The sequence below is a fragment of the Kwoniella newhampshirensis genome, chromosome 1, assembly GCF_039105145.1.
Source record: "Kwoniella newhampshirensis strain CBS 13917 chromosome 1, whole genome shotgun sequence".
In the NCBI taxonomy this organism is placed as follows: Eukaryota; Fungi; Basidiomycota; class Tremellomycetes; order Tremellales; family Cryptococcaceae; genus Kwoniella; species Kwoniella newhampshirensis.
In genome coordinates, this window is record NC_089955.1 from 907,556 (window position 1) to 928,737 (window position 21,182).

The following is a 21,182-nucleotide window of genomic DNA, read 5'->3' on the forward strand; positions in this document are numbered from 1 at the left end:
TTACTTTGGAGATGGCTCATTCTACCTACTCGAAGCGGAAGGAGTGAGAGGATCAACCTTTGTGGCCGTCGCTGACAGGTAGCACATGATCGGACATATGCCGGACTGGTCCGAACGACGGTTTCCCCTCCCACTTTCCTCCTCGCTGGCGATGCGGCACATCTCCGAGCTCAGTACTCCTGATCCACCACACCAGGTCGGTCTCTTCCCAGCGATCAACTCGTACTCGCCCAAAGTCCGAGCCAAAGGCGGTCTTTTGACGATGTACGATGATCTCAAGGACGCCTACAACACCGTGGCGAAGATGAGAAGGATGGAACAAGAGGAGGGAGTGGTGGTAGTCTTGGCGCATGATATCGAGTGGGAGAATGTCCTGGGTCAATGGCGACACATAGATGTCGCCGACTGGTATGCAAAGGAGAGATGTATAAGATGTGGTCACATTGACGTTTCTAAAACGGCCCGTTGACTGGAGTCTCCGGCTTGCCAGTCTCTAGGAACGATCGGACATTGTTGAAAGCATCTCTCTCCCCGCGGTAGATGGTTCCGTTGGTATAAGCAGCGACGTCTAGAATGCGTCAGGCAAGTCCACGCTCGGCGTACTCACGAGGGGTGGCTGTGACTCTTGGGTTGTTCAGGAAGTAAGGGTTGATCTTGGGCTCATCTTCGTACACGTCCAAAGCGGCCCTTTCAACCTTGCCACTCTCGAGGGCTTCTATCAGAGCCACCTCGTTCATGACCGCCCCTCGAGAAGAGTTGATGATGTAGACACCATCTACGCGATCAGCGTCTGGGTTGTAGTCATCTCGCTCACCCTTCATCAATCTGAATTGGTCTCGATCCACCATGTGATACGTTTCCGGTGTGAACGGTGTGAGGATCACAATGACGTCGGAAGTCTTGAACAGCTCGTCCTTCTCCACATATCTTGCTCCGTACCGTTCTTCCTCTGTCAAGTGTCAGAGGTGAATACCCCACGCGACCCCCTCATCGAACTCACCATCGACTGATCTCCTCGTTCTCGCATTGTATTGAATCTTGACATTCCACGGGCTCACCTTTCTCGCGAAATCCTTTGCGATCCGGCCGAATCCAAGGATACCCACGGTCAATCCTCTCGGGTCTTGGGTGAGTTTGACGTCCTGGTGGAAATGACCAGCACTAGCCGCCATCGATGCCATGGTGAGTCCTCGCAGAGTGACCAGGAACATGGCCACGGTGAAATCCGCAGTGGCCTCGGTGACGGCGTCAGGAGTATTTGTGAAGTACTGATTGTCAGCGCATGTGTACAGAGTGCAGAAACTCACACATCCATGCTGCGTGATGTCTTTCACCTCGACATTATCATATCCAGTACCACATTGCGCGAAGCATCCGACATCTTATCGATCAATACGGATGTCGCGCGAGACTCACGACTCACTGTTCCCATTCTTCCACAACGGAGCGAGAAGATCCTCATCCATGGGCGCATACGACCCGTTCGCGAACATGAGGAACATCGCCTCGAACGGACCATCTTCAGCGCATCTCTTCTCGATCTCTGCCTTGACCTGTGGGGGTGAGTCCTGGCTACCAGCGGAGTTCACGCACCTGTTCTCGAGGCCCACGATTGATCATGTGGACTTGAAAGTCTTTACATAGCTGTTCGAACTCTGCCAAAGCACCCTTGGCTGGTCCGATGCCGAGAATCTTCTTCCGTGGTTGAGGGACTGTCATGTTGTGCTGCACGGGTCGAGGACTTGTTTCGTTCCGTAGATGTCATGACTGGTGGTATTTCCAGATAAGTAACTTTAACTTATATGATCGAGGGGATGTCGTGCCTTATCGGACATGACCACTGGCGACGGATCGGCGACCGCCCCGACAGCTAGCTCCCATACGACAACGGTCGTGGTAGGCTCACAAGTAAGGAATATGCAAGAGATTATCGCAGAACGAACATTCGAACTCGAGACCAATCAGATCACTAACGCTGACACACTGCCCGGATCATATTCCCGCCATCCTCTATATCTCAATGCATAATGTTCATCTCTTGTTGTATAGAGTACATGTCTCGATCGCGAAGCAGACGCATGGGGGATACACAAAGGGCAACTGCAGGCGACGTGGTATCATTCTGAACCGCCGTGTTCCAGCTTGAGCTGCGCGATGGTCTGCTCAAGGGAAGGAGGGTCGTTGTGGAAATCGATCTTGGGTTGACCACCGTGACCCGAAGCAGCAGCTTCGGCATCTCGTGCCTCTCGTTCCGCTCGTCGACGACGAGCCGAAGGGAAATCGGGAGCGGGGAGGTTGAAGAAAACCCAAGGCTGATCGTTAGCCAAGTAAAAAACAGGATGGGACGCACCGGAACGCAAGCGGCAACCGCTCGGCGCATGCCAGTGGAGAGACACTGAAGGCCGATTTGGTAGGCCGCTACACAGTGAGCATCGTTCACGTTGATGTACCCACCATTCATCCACCCGAACCCTTCTCTGGGGACGTATTGGAAATCCGTTCCTTGATTACCACTGCAGGCGATCAGCGGTAAATCTTGTCGAGCAAGCTTACTATTCCGCATCCACCATATGACTCAGTTCCACCACATCGAACTTTTCGGGGACGACACCATTGAAGTCGACGAAGGATAGGGTCATCCTGAGGGTCAGCTTGTCTCTGGCGATAGTGACTCACATGTAGATCCACCTGTAAGCGAGACGAGCCGCATCATCGACAAAGCCGTATCGTTCAAGACCGACCCAGGCCATGATTTGGTGAGGGGGCCAGCCGTAGGGGTAATCTGGACGAGCGTCAGTCAGTACGACTAGGGAACGTTTCTGACGCGCACGCACCCCATTGACGGTTAGGACGATCAATCGAAATGATACCTCGAGACTCTTCTGTTCCTGACACCAATCCACCGGCGACCTCGAATTTCGGCAAAGCATGTCGACTGGACGTCAGCGAGATCCTCGATACCTAAAAACCTACACCATCTTCAAGGCCTGTTCCTCCGATGCGCAACCAGCCCAGAGTGGCCATAATGCAGTGACCGACTCGTACCGCGTTTGCTTCTGCGCCTTGCAATCGTAGTCAAAGTACATGCCCTGACCATCATTCCAGCAAAGCTCGTCCATAATCTGCTTGCGCTTGGCGGCGCGCTCGAACCAATGCTTGCTCGTCATTGGCGCGGCGGTTGACAGCGTTCGGGAAGCCCCTGATTGGAAGGCCTCGGGTGTTATGGGCCACGGTGAGAGCTCGAACTCCTCATCAAGCTCCAATTCGTCGTCAAACGCGACCTGAATCGCCGACGCGATATCAAATTCGTACTGCGAGGTCAGCGAGATTCGTTCGGAAAAGAGACCTACCTTGTAGAGCAACGAGTTGAGATCGACAGTGCCCAGATCCGCGCACTTCCTGTCCAATCGATACGAGGTGTCGTGACCCGATTCTCGAACTCCTCTATCATGCATGAAATACGCGTCCAGTTCTGGCTCGAGGATTGACCTATCGTTGTAACCGTCGATGTACTCGTTGACCGAGATGCCGAGTTTCTGAGCGTAGGGCTGAAGGATGTGGGTGAAGTGGCTCGCTTCGGTTTCAGGTGGAATACCTAAACCAGCTGGACGGTAACGTGACAAACCCGACACAGGATCCAGCGAGGGGGGGACCATCCAGTAGAGGTGATATTCCTTGATTGCTGCTCGGATCGTTCGTTTCAGCCATGCCTTGTTCTCCTCTGCTTTGCTCCTATCGAGCTGGTTGTAGATTTGCAAGGCGAAGTCGGTCAAGAAAGGTGGTTGCGACCGGGCGAGGTACTACCATAAGCGATGTTCACGAACGGATCAACTCACGTATGACCTGTTGCCGTTCAAAACCTTGTTGTAATGTGTGATCTCAAAGATGCAGTGCTCCACGATGCCCTTGGCGAGATCAATCCGTCCATCCACCAGCAGTCCCAAAGCCATAAAGTACTGCCGTAAGCAACGGTTCGCGCTTGATTCACTTACACTATCCCAGCCGTATTTCTCGTTGAATCGCGCCCCGGGAACGACGAAAGGGATTGCTTTCAACTTTGGTTGGCCTTTCGTATCGACTTGACGCTCCATTGCGAGGGCAAGGATGCCCGGCTTGTCGTTGATGGATTTGACAAAGGCTGGATCGTCACACTTCTTGGGAAGGATCTCAACGTCGAGTCTGAGGTTGGGTTTTTCGCGGGCACTGGGAGGTCAGCGGTGCCGAGCAGATGGTACCCACATTTGACGGTAGTGTTCGGCCATTTCTTCTTCACCGTGAGGGATGTAGATCCGAGATCGTGAATGCTGGGTTCTGTTCTTCGGATCTGCACACGCCACTTCGAGACCTTCCGCGTCGATTGCTCGTGTCAGAGCGTTCCAGAAGGAGTTCTTGATCATTCGGGATAGCCGATCCACAGGGTTCTCGGCAAGTCGAGCTTCATCGAGGACTATACGCTTGCGACCAAAGTCCCGCGCCAGGGCTAATTCCTGAAGGAGATTGGAAAGCATGTACGTGCCCTGATTTCGTCAGCGAGGTCAAATGACGAGTGAGACTCACCCTGATGTCGAAGGCCTTGTGAGCGTTGGAACTGGCCGTTCCTAAGGAGAGAAGTTTGGGTCCAGAATCGTAGATAGAGATTTGAAAGCTGACATTAGCTCATTGGGATCTCCACGCAACACCCACTTCTTGTCAGTGTCCTCTTGCTCGAGGACCAACCGCATGGTTTCCTCGACGTCGATCAAGTACCGTCGTGGAGCAGAGGGGGTGGTCTCGTCTGTTTTATCAGCGGATGTCGTGACCGAGGCACTCACCATGAGACAGACGACGGTTTCTCGAGATCGCTTCACCTCCCATTTCAAGCGGACGGCGTTTGGCCGTCCCAGCGGTACCGGCCTATCGTAAGCATTAGTCGATCGGCTATGACCTACATTGCTGAATGTTCGCGCCCTCGTCCATACTTCAGCTCCGCCGTAATACTCATGCGGCTCCGCGTGCACATCCGGAAGTTTGGTCTCGACATGGCCGATCTTGCCACGACGAACGGTGTTGCCCATGCCTATCAATGGCGGACTCGTCATGCCGTTCGTCGCTGGCGGCGCGGTCGGTTGTCCGGCGCCAACCGCCGCGATAGGGTCAGGAATCTGATCCGTAGGGGTCGTGGATGCGGAAGCCGTGGTGGAGGAGGGCACGTCATGGTCAATGAATAATAGGTTTTTGGGAAGAGGCAGCTGTGAGTGTGAGCGACATCGACTTGACTGAACTCACTGTCGCCTTTTCCGTCCCTTGACCCGACATGGATGGGACGGTTTGGGACCGAGCGGGAAGGGGCGGTCGTGAAGGCGACCGTTCGGCGGTTTCTGCCTGAGCAGTAGAAACTTGAGGAGGCTGAGCCCACTCGACACGGAGCTCGTGAGGAGTGCGAGGGTGTAGAGAGGCTGATAGGGGATGGGGTCCGACCGAGGGAGGAGGCAGGGGAATCTGTGAAGGACGTGGACGAAAATGCTGAAGGATCACATCGTGAGCGCGGTTCGATGGCAGAGTAGTCATGATGATTTTGTGCTGCGGGCAGTGGGGGTTTTTCGATGAAAGAAAGCTGGGGCTGCTTTGAATGAGAGCTGTTTACTCTGTCTTGCGAGCAGGGCGCACTCATGAAGAAGATGCAAGAAGGGCCGAAGGAAACGTGAAGGCGAATGCTAGCGCATAGGACGCAGACAGCACTCGTCGCAAGTAGGAAGACAACCCCGGGGGAAAGTGAAAGGATAGACGTAGTGACTCGCTTCGATGGGCTCGCCCGGAACTGATGGCCTTCAGGTCAAGATGTCCTTCCACAGCACCGACAGGACACGGAGAGCCTTCCTGGGAGCCTTGTTGGAAAACGAGGGAAGAACAACGGTTTCTTCCAAGTACAATCGAGATGACACAACCGTCGAGATCACGAAACAGGATGCGAGGGCGCGAGGACTCACCGGGAGGACTGTGACAATAGGACGCGCTGCGTTTAGGTTCTGCGTTCTGACGAGAGGCGACGAGAGGAAGATAGAAGGCCTTGATCAGCTTACGCACGATGAAAGGATGAGGTTGGATGAAGGATTTGGGCGTCCACGAGATTGCGATTTGCAGAGATGCGCGAGCGTCTCACCGAGGGTTCGTGATTGCAGTTCGCGAAGCGTGGGTGAGCGAATCGGTGTATGAGACGTATGGAACGAATCAATGAATCAATGATTGATGGATGGACGTGGTGTATGCGGGGTTGGCAAGTTGAAATGTGGAGTGAATGAGATTGCAGGGAACGGTGGCACTTTGACGATATATCACTCAAAACGACGATACGTCGGCGCTTCGTCGCGAACACGTCAGATGCAAGAAGATACTAGATTGCACTCGCAAACGCAAAGACACTTGTCAACGGCGCGCCTTGTCGTCGCTGTTTGCACCACGCACACTGTCGTTATCACCCACTTGAACGCACCCTCTCTTTGAAACTCCCCCCCCGCTTAAACGCATAGTCTCCACCCCGCTTAAACGCACCCCCTCTCTTAATCTCCACCCTAAAACCATGCCTCCCACATAAAACCATGCCCGCACCGTCCACATAGAATTATTCCACCCCCCCATATAAGACAACCCACAAAAGGTTATTCCAACCCCCCACATAAGGCCACTCCAAGCACCCCGCATTTAAAGCTATGCCATCCTCCATATAAGATCATGCCGTCTTTCCTTCAAACCCTCCCCCCACATAAGACTGTGCCAGCCACCCCTTTAAACCCTCACCCCTCATATACGACTATGCCAGGTGTGGGACTATTCTGCACAGATTTATGTACCTGCCTCTTTTGGCAACTCGTCCCTGAAAAAATCCTCGACATCCTACAACTACGATACTGTCATAACAACCATTTCGCCGCGACCACGAATAGTGTATCGTTACGTAAAATCCTCTCGATATCTTCGACGTCTTCGATCGATATAGTTGAACGATGAAATCAGGAGGAAGTTGATCGATGCTCTTCGCATTCTGGTGGATGGAGCACAGCGGAAGAGATATACATACATGGACTCAGCTCTTGTCGTTTTAGCCTTTCCTTATTAAGGGTGCGTTCGCAACATTTGAATAATTATTACTCTGTACCAACAATAATGATTCAATGATACAGAGTTTGGTACGGCTGATGAATCTTTCAAATATTGCCGAACGCCCCCTTAGCAATTTCGCGAATGAAAGTCATACTGTCATGTCGGCCATGACCACCCAGCCAATGTCTCGGGCAAGCCTATATAATTGGCGGAATTCCAGTGCGGCTGGATATTCCGATTGTTCCCTTTTGTGGTTCAGTGATTAATGGTCGGTTACATTGCCGTTGTGACAGTCATACCTAGTACCTTGCTCTTTGTTCAACGATAACACTGTGGTCCCTCGGTCTGTCTAGAGCTGCGTCAAGCCCTTCTAGGTATCCGTGTTAAGTCCCTCGTTGTCCTCGTTGTTCTCGTTAACCTTGTTACCCTTGTTGTCCTACATGACGTGCTGTCCCGTTGTGTGACAGCATTGACTGAAGCCACGTTGACCATCGTGACAAGAAGACAGCATGAGATGACGCGGCGACTCAAATGTCTCATAAATGGGGGTGTCTCATAAATAGGGGGGTGACATTATCAGTAGTCTGTTGAACATGAATGGGAGTCAAGATTTTTTTCCAGGGACAAGTTGCCGAAAGAGGCAGGTACAGAAATCTGTGCAGAATAGTCCCACACCTGGCATAGTCTTATATGAGGGGGTGGATTATTGGGCGAGTCTTATATGGGGGGGTGGGATCATCGGGCATGGTCTTATGTGGGGGGGGGGTTGTCGGGCATATTCTTATATGGGGGGGACTGCCTAGAATGGCTTTATGTGGGGGGGGGGTTTGGAGGTGCCTCGCATGTGTGGGGGCTGCGTGCCGGGAAAGTGGTAGCGCAAACAGATGCGGTGGTGTAGGTCACGATTGTCATGTGGTGTGTATCCGCGGGTGCGTAGTGATAACTATCCGCTAAATAAAATGCAAAGAACAAACTGTCCGAGCTAGTAGTGTAGCCGAACTGATTCTGCAGCCAAAGGACGATGGAAACACCCTGTACTTGCTCCGCCCAGTTCTTTGCAGTACAAGAGCCTTTCCAAATGTCCCATGTGCAAAGGCATGTGTCGAGTCGAGATACTTTCAGATGTATACGCAGATTCACGCGCGACTGGGATGTGACCAGCGCAAGTGCTAAAAGTCCCACCCTCCGCTGTTTAGTGCGATTGAGCATGAAAAAGAGGTCATCGTCGATAGCTGCATGAGGCGTAAGTGGGAAATATGCAAGTTGGACAAGAGGGAACCTCCACATCTGCGTCATCACTTTCGAAACAACATTGCACGACATCCCTTTCATCCTTGTTCGCCTCGGTGCATCCGCCTTTCCCAAGAGCGACACCATGCCATTGCACAACCCCTTCTGGTAAGGCCACGTACTGTCATCTGACAGGTTTGGGTCTAACATGACAGCTCAGGGAAATCATCGAGCCGCATCTGGTCTCGTTAGGCTTGTACACAGTCGAAGACCCCAGTGCGTATCGATAAACTGAGGATCACCGGCTGACGAGCCATAGCCTACGGTCGATGGCTACTGCCTCCCCATCCTCCCCATCTCACCCTCATCAACGACCCGGACGTGACACACCACTACCGACGAGTCTTCCTGCCGCCGTACAGCGCTTTCAAGTCGAAACAAGAAGCGTATGACAGCACGCAGATCATCCATGCAGAGGATGTCAAACTTGTCAAAGAGGAGCTGGAGACAGGCGTGAGGCTTGGTGGAAGATGGGTCTTTTACAGTACTTGGGAAATGGAGCACGAGCCAAAGGGCGGCTGGGAAGGCGGTGGGAGGGGAAGAGGGCGTGATCTCGTCCTGATTCATGGTGCGTTCGGCAACGCCAGCCGTCGCTGATCCAAATCTCAACGCAGGGCTGAGTGACTATGGGCTGCGATACGCTCCTCATGTCCCATACTTCCTGAGATGCGGCTTCAGAGTCATCACTCCGGATCTTCCTTCTGTAAGTATGCACAATCAGACCAAAGCTGACAATACAGTACGGACGTTCCACTGGGTGAGCCACTGTCGTAAAGCTCTTCTCTAACCCTCGCAGAATGAACTCGTACCTCCCTTCTCTTCTCCTCCTTCCCGCCGCTCTTCACGTCGTCCTCACTGACGTCGTCCAGAACGACATCGCGCACGGACGAAACCAACGCAAGGTGTTCTTGAGCGGAGCGTGAGTTCGAGTTCGTTGCCATCAAGTGCTGACCGTGATCTAGATCCATGGGTGGTTGGACCGTGTGAGTGTCATCGCCACCGCGTCATCCCTGCCGGATTGACCTGCCGGTTGACCTTCCGCCAGGCTTTACTATCTTCTAAAGTATCCCCCAACGTCGTCACCAGAAGTGGTGGTGTCTCAAGCAGCTGTGGCCGACGTCGAACCACCTCAGGAAGGCTGGGGAAAAGGTTACGGGCAGGTGGAACGTCCCAGGAAGGACGAGAAGACCCGGATACAAGTCGCGGGCGCATTCGTACTTTGTCCCATGGTGGAGGGTGAGTCTTGCGCCCGATACCAAACACTGAATGTCAGTGTCCAAGAACTCTCGACCGAACATCGTTCTCGAATACATCGGTAGAGCGCTGGTATATGTTGCGGGGACACTGCCTCTTGCTAAGGCTGTCCGTGGCAATGTCTCTGATGATCCCAGAGTCGAAGAAGACTTCTTTTCCGATCGTGAGTGATTATCACCGCGCGTGAGCTCACGTTCAGCGTTGTGCTACCACGCCTGGCTTCGTGTCGGTACTGGCTTGGCTTTATTGGAAGGCATGGTGGAACTCGAACGTCGCGCAGAGGAGATCAACGTCCCCATCCGTCTGGTGCACGGCAACGCGGATCGCGCCACATCGCATTTGGGCACCCTCCGACTGTTCGATCGGCTTCCTAACCCAGACAAGGAAATCGAAATATATGATGGATATGAGCATAGTAAGTCTTGGACCGTGGACACCACACGCTGACGCATCTCAGTCATGCTCAAGGTCGGCTCCGATCAAGCAGACGATGAGAAGAGGCAGAGGGTTCTGGCGGATTGGAAGTCGTGGCTATTACAACGTTGTTAAAATGTACCAAAAGAATGCCACACAATGCAATATTCCGGAAAACGCCGACTCACGACGCGCCCACGCTTTGACCCACCCACCGCGCGTCAACAGCGAGTGGAAGGAGCAAAACACCTCTTCCACAATCCAGACATCCATCCACTCTTTTGACAGACCCAACACTCCTTCTCCAACCTCCTCCCCTCCCCCCCCTCTTGTGATCCCAACAAGGCATTCTTGACGTAGGTCTGATCTCATCTGACAGCGATCCAAGTCCAACGTATGTGAGCCTGCCATCGAAGTTTTGCCCCATCTCAAACGGACCTGTGCTGACTTTGTCATTTCCACAAATCAACTCACCACTAAACGACTCTACAATATTTCATCACCCCGACAGTGACCATTACCCCTCGACAACAACACCTTCGATACACAGTAACATGCGTGAAGTCATCAGCGTGAGTATAATAACCACCTACATGTTCAATCAACTAACAATCGATCCTCTCCAGGTTCACGTCGGTCAAGCCGGTAGGTCGGAAAGCTTCAGATGGAGGGCGTCGCGCGCAGGGTCTTACCATCGTTCACAGGTGTCCAGATCGGTAACGCTTGTTGGGAGCTCTACACCATCGAGCACGGTCTCAGCGTACGTCGAGATTTTCCCAGTCCGTGCTGATGTTCTTTCAGCCTGACGGTCGTCTCATGGAGGGATCTCCTTCCGCCGGTGACGACGGTTTCTCCACCTTCTTCTCCGAGACTGGATCAGGAAAGCATGTTCCCAGGTCCCTTTACGTGAGTCAACTCGTCGTTGAACCCGGCTTACCCCTCAGGTCGATCTCGAGCCCAACGTCATCGACGAGGTCCGAACCGGTACCTACCGAAGTCTCTTCCACCCCGAGACCATGATCACCGGCAAGGAGGATGCGGCCAACAACTGTGAGTCAACCTCAAAAACCACCTCGCTGACCTCTTCAGACGCCCGTGGTCACTACACCATCGGCAAGGAGCTCGTCGACACCGTCCTGGAGCAAGTCCGAAGACTTGCCGACAACTGTTCCGGTCTCCAAGGTTTCTTCGTCTTCCACTCCTTCGGTGGTGGTACAGGTTCAGGTTTCGGTGCTCTCCTCATGGAGAGGCTCTCCACCGACTACGGCAAGAAGTCCAAGCTCGAGTTCTCCGTTTACCCGGCGCCCAAGATGTCCACCTCAGTTGTCGAACCCTACAACTCGGTCCTCACCACCCACACTACTCTTGAGCACTCGGACTGTTCATTCATGGTTGACAACGAAGCGTAAGTGGACGGTTCCAGATTTTGTGCTGACCGTCCTCAGCATCTACGACATCTGCCGACGAAACTTGGGTATCTCTTCGCCTTCATTCACCAACCTCAACCGATTGATCGCCCAGGTTGTCTCATCCATCACTGCCTCCTTACGATTCGACGGATCTCTCAACGTGGATCTCAACGAGTTCCAGACCAACTTGGTTCCGTAAGTCTTCTGATATATCGCTGTCACAAACTGACCTCTCCCACAGTTTCCCTCGTATTCACTTCCCTCTCGCCACGTACGCCCCTGTGATCTCTGCTGAGAAGGGTGAGTAACCGCTCCCAATGCTCACCACTGACAATCAGCCTTCCACGAGTCCAACTCGGTCTCTGAGATGACCATCTCATGTTTCGAGTCCAACAACCAAATGGTCAAATGCGATCCCCGACAGGGCAAATACATGTAAGTCTTACAACCTTTTGGACACCGCTGACATGTCCAGGGCCTGTTGCTTGCTTTACCGAGGAGACGTTGTCCCCAAAGACGTCAACGCTGCCGTCGCCAACGTTCGAACCAAGAGGACCATCCAGTTCGTCGATTGGTGTCCTACCGGTTTCAAGCTCGGTATCTGTAATGAACCTCCTGCTCTTGTCCCCGGTGGCGACCTCGCCAAGGTCTCGCGATCTCTTTGTATGCTTTCCAACACCACCAGTATCGCTACCGCTTGGGCCCGACTCGACAACAAGTTTGACTTGCTTTACTCCAAGCGAGCGTTCGTCCACTGGGTGAGTTTGTTTCCGTTACCGAGTGTCCTGTTTACGGTGCTGACTTTGCTCGTCAGTACGTTGGCGAAGGAATGGAGGAGGGAGAGTTCTCCGAGGCACGAGAAGATCTGGCTGCGTTGGAGAAGGACTATGAGGAGGTCGGGATTGACTCTGTGGACGCCGAGGAGGAGGAGGGCGAGTACTAGATGTGGAGTGGTTTTACAAAAGGTTTCCTCGAAGGAGCCTTGTTTGGAATATACCTCTTATTGCTGTAGTCACTCGTCTTATTAATTCCCCTCTTTGTCCTGTTGATGAAAGTCTTTAACGATCGGCGGTCGCACAATGAATTGGTAGACATCGTTATCATCGATCAGGCTCCGTGTTTATGACAAGCGAAGCGGTGATGATGATGGATGGGTGAAGAGATAGTTGCTGAAAGGGGCAATTTACCCCAGAGACCTGGCTACAAACCGCTGACCGACAACAATCCCGATTGCTTGATCACTCTCACCGTGATCATATCGACACGTCAACTTGCTCATCTCGAGTGGTCCATCCATCCACCTCACCTTGTACAGTCATCAGATCCGCCCTGGACCGACTCTGTCCGCCCATCTCCCCTTCCCCGCGTCCACACACAGTAATCTACCACTTGACCCATCGACAATCGACGCATCGTAACGACTGCTTCTGGCTGATCCCCCAGTCAACAGCTAACACATCATGCCGTTTCCGCCCCCGTTACCCGGTCCGGGTCAACAATCACAACAACCTCTATCCATCCCTTCTTCATCAGGTCAAGGTCCAAGTCACCCTTACGCCCACATACCCACAGGAAACAGCTTTCCAAGGCAAAACAGCTTCAACGGACCTGGACCTGCTCAGTACGGCGGACCTTCGCGATGGGAACCGGAACAGGCCCACTTCCAAGACGAAGACGGAAGTGCAGGCAGCAACGCCAGCGGAGGGATGATTAGTGGACTCAGCGCGTTGATGAGATCAAGAGGTGGTGCCACCGACATGGAGTGAGTGAACGTTCACCTCTCAGGCTGGACTGCCCGCTGACGAGATGCCCGGCAGGATGAACTCTTCTCCGCCCGGCGGCGCTCATTCATCTCTTTCGTCCAATCCTCACTCTGGGTTTCATCCCTCTTCCTATGGACCGAACCTGTCCTTCTCCGCGTTCGCTCTTGGAGCAGGGGCCCAGAATATGCCCGGATCGTCCTACATGGGCGGCAACAACATGGGAATGAGCATCTCGCCGCCGCACTGGGGATCGCTTGGATCGGGAAGTTTTGTCGGGAGCGTCGGAGCGTTTGGAACGAGCTTGAATCGAGAACGCGAAGGCAGAGAGAGAGAATTGGAAGCGAGATACGTCCGAGACTTCAGCTGTTGTGGAAAGAGACTGAACGGCTTGCACGAACTTCTGGAACAGTGAGTCCAACAGCTCACGCGACGACGACACTGCTGACACAGCTCCTCGTTCTCCAGTTACGAGGAAGAACATGCGAACATGGCTCCCGATGTCCGGATGGCGGCCATCACGGCTGCCCAGTCATCGATGAACGGTGTTGCACCACAACGATCGATGAACAATGCCTTTTCGCAAATGCCCCCGACTCCAACCTCCATGGTGCAACAACAACATCAGCATAGCGATGTTCCTACGCCTCCTGGGATGATGGACATCGAGATGGATGAGCCGAGTCATTTCAATAACCCAGCAGCTCTGGCGCATATGCAACAGCAGCAGTTTGCTGCTCGACCACCTGGAATGGGAGGAGTCCCACCCTCCACGAATCCATGGGCAGCGGCGTTCAGACCGCAGATCGGAGTTCCACCGCCCCTATCCGTCCCACCGAGTCTGTTGTCGTATGCTCCGCCCACACCTGGCTCTTCGAACTCTCCTGCTGCCCTGACTCCCGAACAGCTACAGGCCAAGGCGCTGAGAAAGGCGCAGAAAAAGGCGGAACGAGCGGCGAGAGAAGAAGCGTCGGCGGATGACGCAGATGGCGAGAAGAGATTCCCTTGTCCTATCGAGGGATGCGGCAAGGTGTATAAGCAAGCCAACGGGTTAAAGTATCATCTCACGCGCTCCATCAATTCTGGTCATGGGAATGTAGCAGCGTTGGGTGGATTAGCAGCGTTATTAGGGGAGAAAGGCGGGGAATTCGACGGATGATCGTGTGTTTCATGTACTGCACGTTGCTTTTTTTTTGTACAAGGGCTATACCAGATTCCATGTCGTCAATGATGTATGTATGTGTTACATGCAGGTCGTTAGAGGAAAAAAACCAATCCAAATCAATCCTGATCCATGCCGACTTGCTCCTCAGCGTCGGAATCGACGTCCAGCTCTTTACCCGCGACGAAACCGACCTCCTTGGTCCATCGAGAGCCCAGCACTATTCGGAATTCCTGAAGCGGGGCGTAAGTCGCAGCCTGACACGAAACGGCATGTATACTCACTGCCATCTGTACACCGAGCAGTTTCAAGATGCGACATTTCTCACTGCTCAGCTTCTCCCCTTGTCGACAGAGGAGATGAGGGTTGTTCAACGAGGGGACACCGCGAACCAGACTGGTGCTTAGTCCGAGCGCTCGGAGTTGAGGTTCCATGGAGTGAGGGAAAGGGTCACCCATGACAGTCTCCGAGTAAGGGGTGAGGATAGGGCCTATGCGAGATGCAGTCAGTCCACTGCCTGGACGTGAAGAGTAAACCCACCCTCCGGTAATGTGATCTCCTGTGTAGCTCGTGCACCCATCCTAGCATACTCCTTCTTGGACCATGATTCGAACCATTCCAAGGTCTCATCGACAGGATGTGAAGTGAAGAAGAGACCGATTTGTCCTCGCAATCGCTACGAGCAGACGGTCAGTCGACCCGCTTGAAGCGACCCGCTTGGAGCTTGACCCACTCACCTTGGCGATATCGCTGAGACCCTCCTGATACTCTGTCTCGGGCGTCAGCCCAAGGGCTTTGGCCATGACCTTGCCCTTCCCGAAGAAGAACCTTCCGGTCCCTCTCCACTGTGCTCTGACCTCCTTCAGACCCTCGTTCCTCATGTCACCGACGCTGAACATCCAGGCATGATCGTACTTGTCGACCTGAGCTCTTATCTCGTTGACGAGAGCCTGCTTCGAGGCCTTTGTCGACCTGACGGGTGTCTTGGACAGGGTCGTGACCTTTGAACGTCTTGACTTGGGCATGGCGGAGTGACTGTTGAGTGGTGTATGGTGTGTATAGAAGCACACAAAAGTTCAGAACGCTCAGCTGGAAGATGAAAATAAATCTGCTAGCGGTGGAGGTGTGCCACACTGATCGGGGTTATCGGGATTATCCGTCACAGCGGGTGTGTGTATCAATACGCGTATCAGTCTTCTACTCGCAACCATCAATCAATCGTCTTCCTCCCTCTCTCTCTCCTCTCACAGCGATCAAAGCCCATAGCAACATGCCTCAGACAAGCGCAATTGACGTCGACATCGTCGCATACAGCAACTCCGTCCCACCCCCTCCCTATCCGGGAGATCAGCATCAGTACGATCTCACACCCACCCCTCACGCCAGCAACCGTCCTAGACTCCCAGAGGACATGAGGAATGCCTTGTTGAGAAACCGTGAGCCCCGACAATCCCTTCCCAATCGTCTTGAAACTGACACGTCGTAAAGTACCCGACGACGTCAACATCGTCAAATTCCAGACGATCGTGAGAGAAGGAAAGGAGATCGTCGTCGGAAGGATCAAGGTTCCGACCGTGAGTCCGGGTCTTCGCAATCTACGTTAACCTATCTACAGCCCGGTTCCTCTCCCCATGCGTTCATCCTTCGCCGCTACGATACCAATGCGATCTCCTTGACCACCATGTATAAATGTGCTTTCCCCGGCGCGTCAGAGGACGATGAGAGGAGAGAAATGGACTGGGTGAGTCGTCGCGTGGATCCTGTTGATGTACGACTGATGCGCGTACAACAGGTCAAGTCATCGTTCGACACGAGCAACACGAACGGTGGACGTGGGAGCGACGTGGTCAGGCTCGCAGGTCAATGGTAAGTTCCTCGGCACCGACGCTCGCTAACGCTGCCTCCAGGGTCAGCAGGCATCTTGCCATACATCTCGCTCCAGCTTACGGTCTTGCAAATCTCATTGCTGTGGGTCTCAAAGCTATAACCCGCTGTTGGGTGTAACCTGGCTGATCCGTTTCAAACAGCACCTCGCACGGGCCCATCCCGACCCCAACGTTGCTTACCGCAAGTCACAACGATCTCAGCTCGCCTCTGACGAAATCGCTCGTACGAAGAACGGCGATGTTCCATCCGCTAGACCTGTTGTGCCTTCAATGACCGCCGCAGAGACCGCATCTCCAGCTCCCAAGCGTCAACGCAGGGCCGCCTCGCCTGCAGCCAACGCTTCGAGCGACAACAACGCTCAAGCCGCCGAAGACGCACCGCGCCACCTTACGCTCGAGGCGACCACTACTGTCACCGCTCCGACTGGCGCTCCAGTCGATATGGAGGCAGAGATCCAATCAGCAAAGCAACTGGTCATGGACCTCAAGCGCGAATTACGCCTGCGTGCGGCCGCCGGAGAAGAACTCGAGGACCAAGGAGTGGATGTCGGGGAGGAGACTCGTGGTACTAAAAGGACTAAAGGCGGGGATGACGCCGTTCTCATCTCGGGTGGCGCTAGTAAAGACAGGATCGTGCGCAAGAACAAGAGGATCGTTCAAAGCCCCGTCGGTGAAGCTGCCAAGAAAGTTGCTTGGGGCGCCCTCATCTTCGGTCTCGGCATAGGAGCTGCTACGTGAGTGATCCCCATGAATCACTTTCGTTGGCTGATGGTGTCAAGCAGGTACCTCCCCCAGCTGGCGTCCTCCTTCCTCTAACCTACTGATGTTTTGTATCTGATCACTGACGTATTTCCTTCGGTTCCGTCTGCGTAATCTATTTTTCATAGTGTATATGGGTCTCTTAAGTAGTGGTATATACCCAGTCCCCTATGTAGTGGTCTGCCCGTCTATAGCTTTTCATAGCTCTGTCAATAGTCCCATACCCGATCAGAAACTCAGGATCTCATAGACTGTTCACAAAACGCTATGCACCGCACATATGTTTATCTACTCTTGACCGCAAACTCTATTTCTCTATGGAGAAAGGTTCCGCCATCATTCGTCTACTGGCTTTCTCCCGAGCATCGAGCCTTTCCTACCACGTCTGCTGCCTATCGATATGGCGAGACCCTCGTCTTCGTCGTTGTCGTCCAACGAGATGGAGGCACTCGTCTGACGACTGAGATTCAGACGCATGGGACTGGAATGAGGATCGTCCAAGACTCCGAGGGGACTCCTTGCCCGTTCACCAGGAAAGGTGGACCGGAATGGCGAGCTCGATAAACGAGAACTTGCGCGAGAGGATGGTCGAGGCAGAGCATCGTTTATATTTTGAGTGGTCAGACGAGGAGATGGGCGATTAGGCTGAGGAATCGGTAGATTCGATGAAGCCGCAGGTGATCCATCTGGTATAGGGTCGAGTTTAGGTATCGCAGATACAGGTTGCACGACCGGTGACGGCTGTATGTCGAGTCCCAGGCCATCGCCACGATTCCGACGCCATCCGGGCGTGAAATTCGGAGCGCTGGGAGGTAGCGCTGACCGAGACGAGTCGTCGTAGTCATCTTCATCCGAGATTGACCCGTTCCAATCCACCTCCTCTTCGTCTACCCCTCGAGTGAAGTCTTCGCTCAGATTCGAACCCCTCCGTAGAGGTCCTCCCCGCAGTCGCGATTCCCAACCGAGGCCAGATGGTCGGTCGGGAATCGGACCAAAACCGGGGTGTGACGAGCCAGAATCGATTGTGTCCATACTCGGTCGCGAAGGACCGGAGATGCCGTCGTCTATACTCATACGTTGTAACGCATCAGCCGGAGATACTGAACCGGCCGACGGTGCTCCTAACACATCGTCCGTATCCGAGAAACCACTGGTGGAGAGCAGCTCCTTGTCCTGATTGCTTCTCACACGAGACCTCTGACTTCCAGTACGCAACAACCGGGCAATTTTGCTACTGATGCTCGAAGCATTACTGTGTGATCGTTGTCGACCCACATCGACCTCACTGGACCCTCTACGAGTCAGGCTGCTGTTTGGGGACAGCTCAGCTGCATTCTTCACCTTGTCGAGAGAGCTTGACGAAGCGACCGGTCGAGGCGAGCGGGGAGTATCATCAGTCACTGGTGTCCTTGCGGGCTTGGGCAGCGGAGCGACGAGCTGCGAAGAAACTTGTCGGTGAACTACGAAACCTCGATTCGCTGCGGGTACGGGGACCGCTGCCTGGACGCGGCCGGTGAGATCGGCCCCGGCTTCGGGGGAAGTTCTGCTCGAAACCGAGGATGAAATCGATGGGGTCGGATGTGACGACTGATGGGCCGGCGTGTTCTCGGCGACTCTTGCACCGAGCAGTGAAAATCTGCGAGTGAGCCCGGCGGGTGGCGGCGGGAGAGGGCTAGTCATCGGTGAGACGTCACGAGTCGCGGATGGCATGCGAGTCATCAGTTTTGAACTCTTTGGAGTGCCTTGCAGGCTGATCTGGCTGCCGAGAGCCGAAGAAGGCATAGATGGTTCAGCACTGCCGCCAGTATGACTGTCGGTTTCTCCGATGCTTCGGCTACGACTCCGGTGCGCTCCGCTGAGGATCTGCAGTTTGTGCGAAATGGTTTTGATGCCCTTTCGGAACCGATCCCGGAAACGAACGGACTTCGTGATGACCGCAGCGACTTCGTCGTTCGAGACGGTGACAAAGGTTTGCGTGTGAGGATCGGTCTTGGCGAGCCACGAGGCAGGATCCGGCAGGCCACGGAGCGTGAATGGGTGTCTCTAAGCTGTCAGCGCCCAGATAGCGAAACGACAGACTCACCTTTGCTTGCTCCAGTGTGATCCGCTTGGCGGGATCTTTCTCTAGTAGTCGTGCCAGCAAATCGAGGCATTCCTTGGCTTCTTCACCGGTAGGGATATCGCTCGGTCCTGTACTCATGCCATCTTTACCCATGAGACGTGGTACATTGTATTCTTGCACAGGGATGACCTGCATCAGGAGATATTCGTTCGGGGCGTCAAACGGTGTTTTGCCGAACAAAAGGCAGTACAGTGTAACCCCGAGCGCCCATACATCGATGGCGTTGGTGATAGCCACCCGTTCCCGCCTCTGTATAGTGGCGGAGGAACGAGAACGAGCGGAAGCGGGCCGACGAGAGAACGCAGAATCGTTGCTGAGCGTCTGCCGGAGGGGAAAAGTGGGGGCTCCCACCAAGGGATCTGACTGACTCGATCTGGTCTCGCCATGGACGACAGAAGGCGGCCGAAGGGTGAAGGCTGGTACCTCCTGGACGGGCGTACGATGGGGAGAGCTTGAGCTGCGGGGTGTCGTTTCTGTCTCGAGACCAGAATAGCACATCTCGGGTGCGAAAAACGCCGGGGATCCAGCCGTCTTGGCCAGCTCAATGTCATCGACGTAGGCATCGCCGTCTGGTCCAGGCTGCGCCGCTGCAGCCCGCAAGGCTTCGGAAAAATGAGAACATCCGAAATCGGAGATCTTCACAGTGCCATCAGCTGCTCGCAGGAGGTTGCTTGGCTTGATATCGCGGTGAATGATTCCTTGGTGGTGTACTGATCGTCAGCGGAGAGGTTGCAAACAGTTTCACTCACGATACTCCAGGCCCAAGAGAGTGTCGCGAAAGATCTTGCGCGTCTCCCCCACAGTCAAAGCCGGATTCCCCGCGTCATCCTTCCATCGTATCTCCCCGTTCTCGCACCATTCGAGGACCATGTACAATTTGCTGGACTCGGGATCGTCGATGATTTCCTTCATCCTGACGACGTTCGGATGGTTCACTTTCTTGAAGATAGCGATTTCCTTCCGGATTCTGATGGGTTTAGCGATGTCCTGTCGCAGTACACTTACTCAGCCTCATTCAGCATCTTGGCGCCATCTCTCCCAGCTTTCCCCTTCTGTCGGCCTAGTCCCGTCAACCGTTTCTTCTTCGGGTTTCGGTCGACTATTTTAATTGCCTGATTGTCAGCTATGAATTTCGATGATGAGACTCACGTAGAAAGGCCCGCCAGCCACACTGCTAGAGCCGACATCCCCGTCGTCATCGCCAATGGGTATCTCGGCGCTCAGATCCTCTCCCAGTCGCACGCGACCGTGTGTTCCATGTCCGATCTCGCGGAGGACCTAAACATTAGCCGTGGTCCAGAACAGATAACACTCACCCTGTATTGATTGATCATCCACTTGCCAGATTCTTGGTCACGCTGTACGCGTACCGCTTGTGTCTCGACTCTGCATGTCAGCGATCGCTCCGACGGACCGTCACTCACACTTCGGCGCTTCCACTCTCAGACATGGGACTCCTCCACCCTTCGTCACCGACCTGGGCAAAGTCGGACGTCTGCGGAGACTTGTCATGGCTTTTCAGCGACCCCTGCCGTCGAATTGACCCAGTGTTGTCCTGCTCCTTGGCCGAGTTGCGCCGGGACAGCAATCTCGGTGTGAAGTGCCCTCTCGAGCTTGTGCGGACCGGCGCTCGCGGGGAAGGAACACGCACAAGTGTTTGTGAATTATGTGATGTTGTGCGCCGAAGGACCGAAGAGGACGCTTCTGGAAAGGTTGGTTGAAGGAATTGAGGTGACTGGACTGCTGCAGGGGAAAGGGAGGGCTGACCGAGGGATGAACCCGATGGTTGACGACTCGTTGACATGATCAGGTCACTGGAGGTCGTGGAGGTCGTCAGCACAACATCGTCTATGCAATTTGCGATGGACATACCGGCCCACAGCCTCATGACACCTGGCCTACTGTCACGATGAGAGTCCTATGTGTGCCAGAGCTGTGCTTGTGGGTCGTGAATGAGAATGAGTGATGTGAAAGAGGTGCACTCGGATCCGTTTTGACGGGCGCCGTAAACGGGATGATCAAAAGACGTGTATGGATGACCGAGGGCAA

General features: G+C 54.0%; 8 protein-coding genes across 8 annotated transcripts; 4 read left to right on the forward strand and 4 right to left on the reverse strand.

Moving 5' to 3' along the window:
• Positions 1 to 452: 452 nt before the first annotated feature.
• On the reverse strand, positions 453 to 1,719 carry IAR55_000338 (uncharacterized protein; the record flags this gene model as incomplete). The annotated part of the gene is made up of 5 exons (XM_066943474.1): positions 453 to 493; positions 608 to 949; positions 1,001 to 1,381; positions 1,424 to 1,547; positions 1,594 to 1,719. 5 exons carry the CDS (start codon positions 1,717 to 1,719, stop codon positions 453 to 455), a joined length of 1,014 nt encoding a protein of 337 aa, XP_066806016.1.
• A 398-nt stretch (positions 1,720 to 2,117) lies between these two features.
• Positions 2,118 to 5,547, reverse strand: IAR55_000339 (uncharacterized protein; the record flags this gene model as incomplete). Its single annotated transcript, XM_066943475.1, has 10 exons — positions 2,118 to 2,395; positions 2,455 to 2,513; positions 2,677 to 2,782; positions 2,835 to 2,935; positions 3,040 to 3,800; positions 3,993 to 4,179; positions 4,240 to 4,487; positions 4,558 to 4,588; positions 4,651 to 5,141; positions 5,266 to 5,547. The coding sequence occupies 10 exons, from the start codon at positions 5,545 to 5,547 to the stop codon at positions 2,118 to 2,120; spliced, it is 2,544 nt and encodes an 847-aa protein (XP_066806017.1).
• Positions 5,548 to 8,452: 2,905 nt separating this feature from the next.
• On the forward strand, positions 8,453 to 10,170 carry IAR55_000340 (uncharacterized protein; the record flags this gene model as incomplete). Its single annotated transcript, XM_066943476.1, has 9 exons — positions 8,453 to 8,475; positions 8,528 to 8,583; positions 8,627 to 8,935; positions 8,982 to 9,070; positions 9,237 to 9,286; positions 9,330 to 9,350; positions 9,413 to 9,603; positions 9,821 to 10,036; positions 10,079 to 10,170. The coding sequence occupies 9 exons, from the start codon at positions 8,453 to 8,455 to the stop codon at positions 10,168 to 10,170; spliced, it is 1,047 nt and encodes a 348-aa protein (XP_066806018.1).
• Positions 10,171 to 10,589: 419 nt separating this feature from the next.
• Positions 10,590 to 12,387, forward strand: IAR55_000341 (uncharacterized protein; the record flags this gene model as incomplete). The annotated part of the gene is made up of 8 exons (XM_066943477.1): positions 10,590 to 10,607; positions 10,662 to 10,680; positions 10,740 to 10,795; positions 10,980 to 11,347; positions 11,481 to 11,639; positions 11,686 to 11,744; positions 11,961 to 12,202; positions 12,259 to 12,387. The coding sequence occupies 8 exons, from the start codon at positions 10,590 to 10,592 to the stop codon at positions 12,385 to 12,387; spliced, it is 1,050 nt and encodes a 349-aa protein (XP_066806019.1).
• A 517-nt stretch (positions 12,388 to 12,904) lies between these two features.
• On the forward strand, positions 12,905 to 14,363 carry IAR55_000342 (uncharacterized protein; the record flags this gene model as incomplete). The annotated part of the gene is made up of 3 exons (XM_066943478.1): positions 12,905 to 13,206; positions 13,262 to 13,615; positions 13,673 to 14,363. The coding sequence occupies 3 exons, from the start codon at positions 12,905 to 12,907 to the stop codon at positions 14,361 to 14,363; spliced, it is 1,347 nt and encodes a 448-aa protein (XP_066806020.1).
• Positions 14,364 to 14,485: 122 nt separating this feature from the next.
• On the reverse strand, positions 14,486 to 15,391 carry IAR55_000343 (uncharacterized protein; the record flags this gene model as incomplete). Its single annotated transcript, XM_066943479.1, has 4 exons — positions 14,486 to 14,599; positions 14,651 to 14,856; positions 14,907 to 15,042; positions 15,104 to 15,391. The coding sequence occupies 4 exons, from the start codon at positions 15,389 to 15,391 to the stop codon at positions 14,486 to 14,488; spliced, it is 744 nt and encodes a 247-aa protein (XP_066806021.1).
• Positions 15,392 to 15,636: 245 nt separating this feature from the next.
• Positions 15,637 to 17,068, forward strand: IAR55_000344 (uncharacterized protein; the record flags this gene model as incomplete). The annotated part of the gene is made up of 7 exons (XM_066943480.1): positions 15,637 to 15,802; positions 15,855 to 15,940; positions 15,982 to 16,107; positions 16,159 to 16,232; positions 16,283 to 16,334; positions 16,394 to 16,986; positions 17,035 to 17,068. 7 exons carry the CDS (start codon positions 15,637 to 15,639, stop codon positions 17,066 to 17,068), a joined length of 1,131 nt encoding a protein of 376 aa, XP_066806022.1.
• A 279-nt stretch (positions 17,069 to 17,347) lies between these two features.
• IAR55_000345 (uncharacterized protein) lies at positions 17,348 to 20,937 on the reverse strand (the record flags this gene model as incomplete). The annotated part of the gene is made up of 5 exons (XM_066943481.1): positions 17,348 to 19,000; positions 19,095 to 19,831; positions 19,883 to 20,120; positions 20,283 to 20,411; positions 20,611 to 20,937. The coding sequence occupies 5 exons, from the start codon at positions 20,935 to 20,937 to the stop codon at positions 17,348 to 17,350; spliced, it is 3,084 nt and encodes a 1,027-aa protein (XP_066806023.1).
• Positions 20,938 to 21,182: the final 245 nt, after the last annotated feature.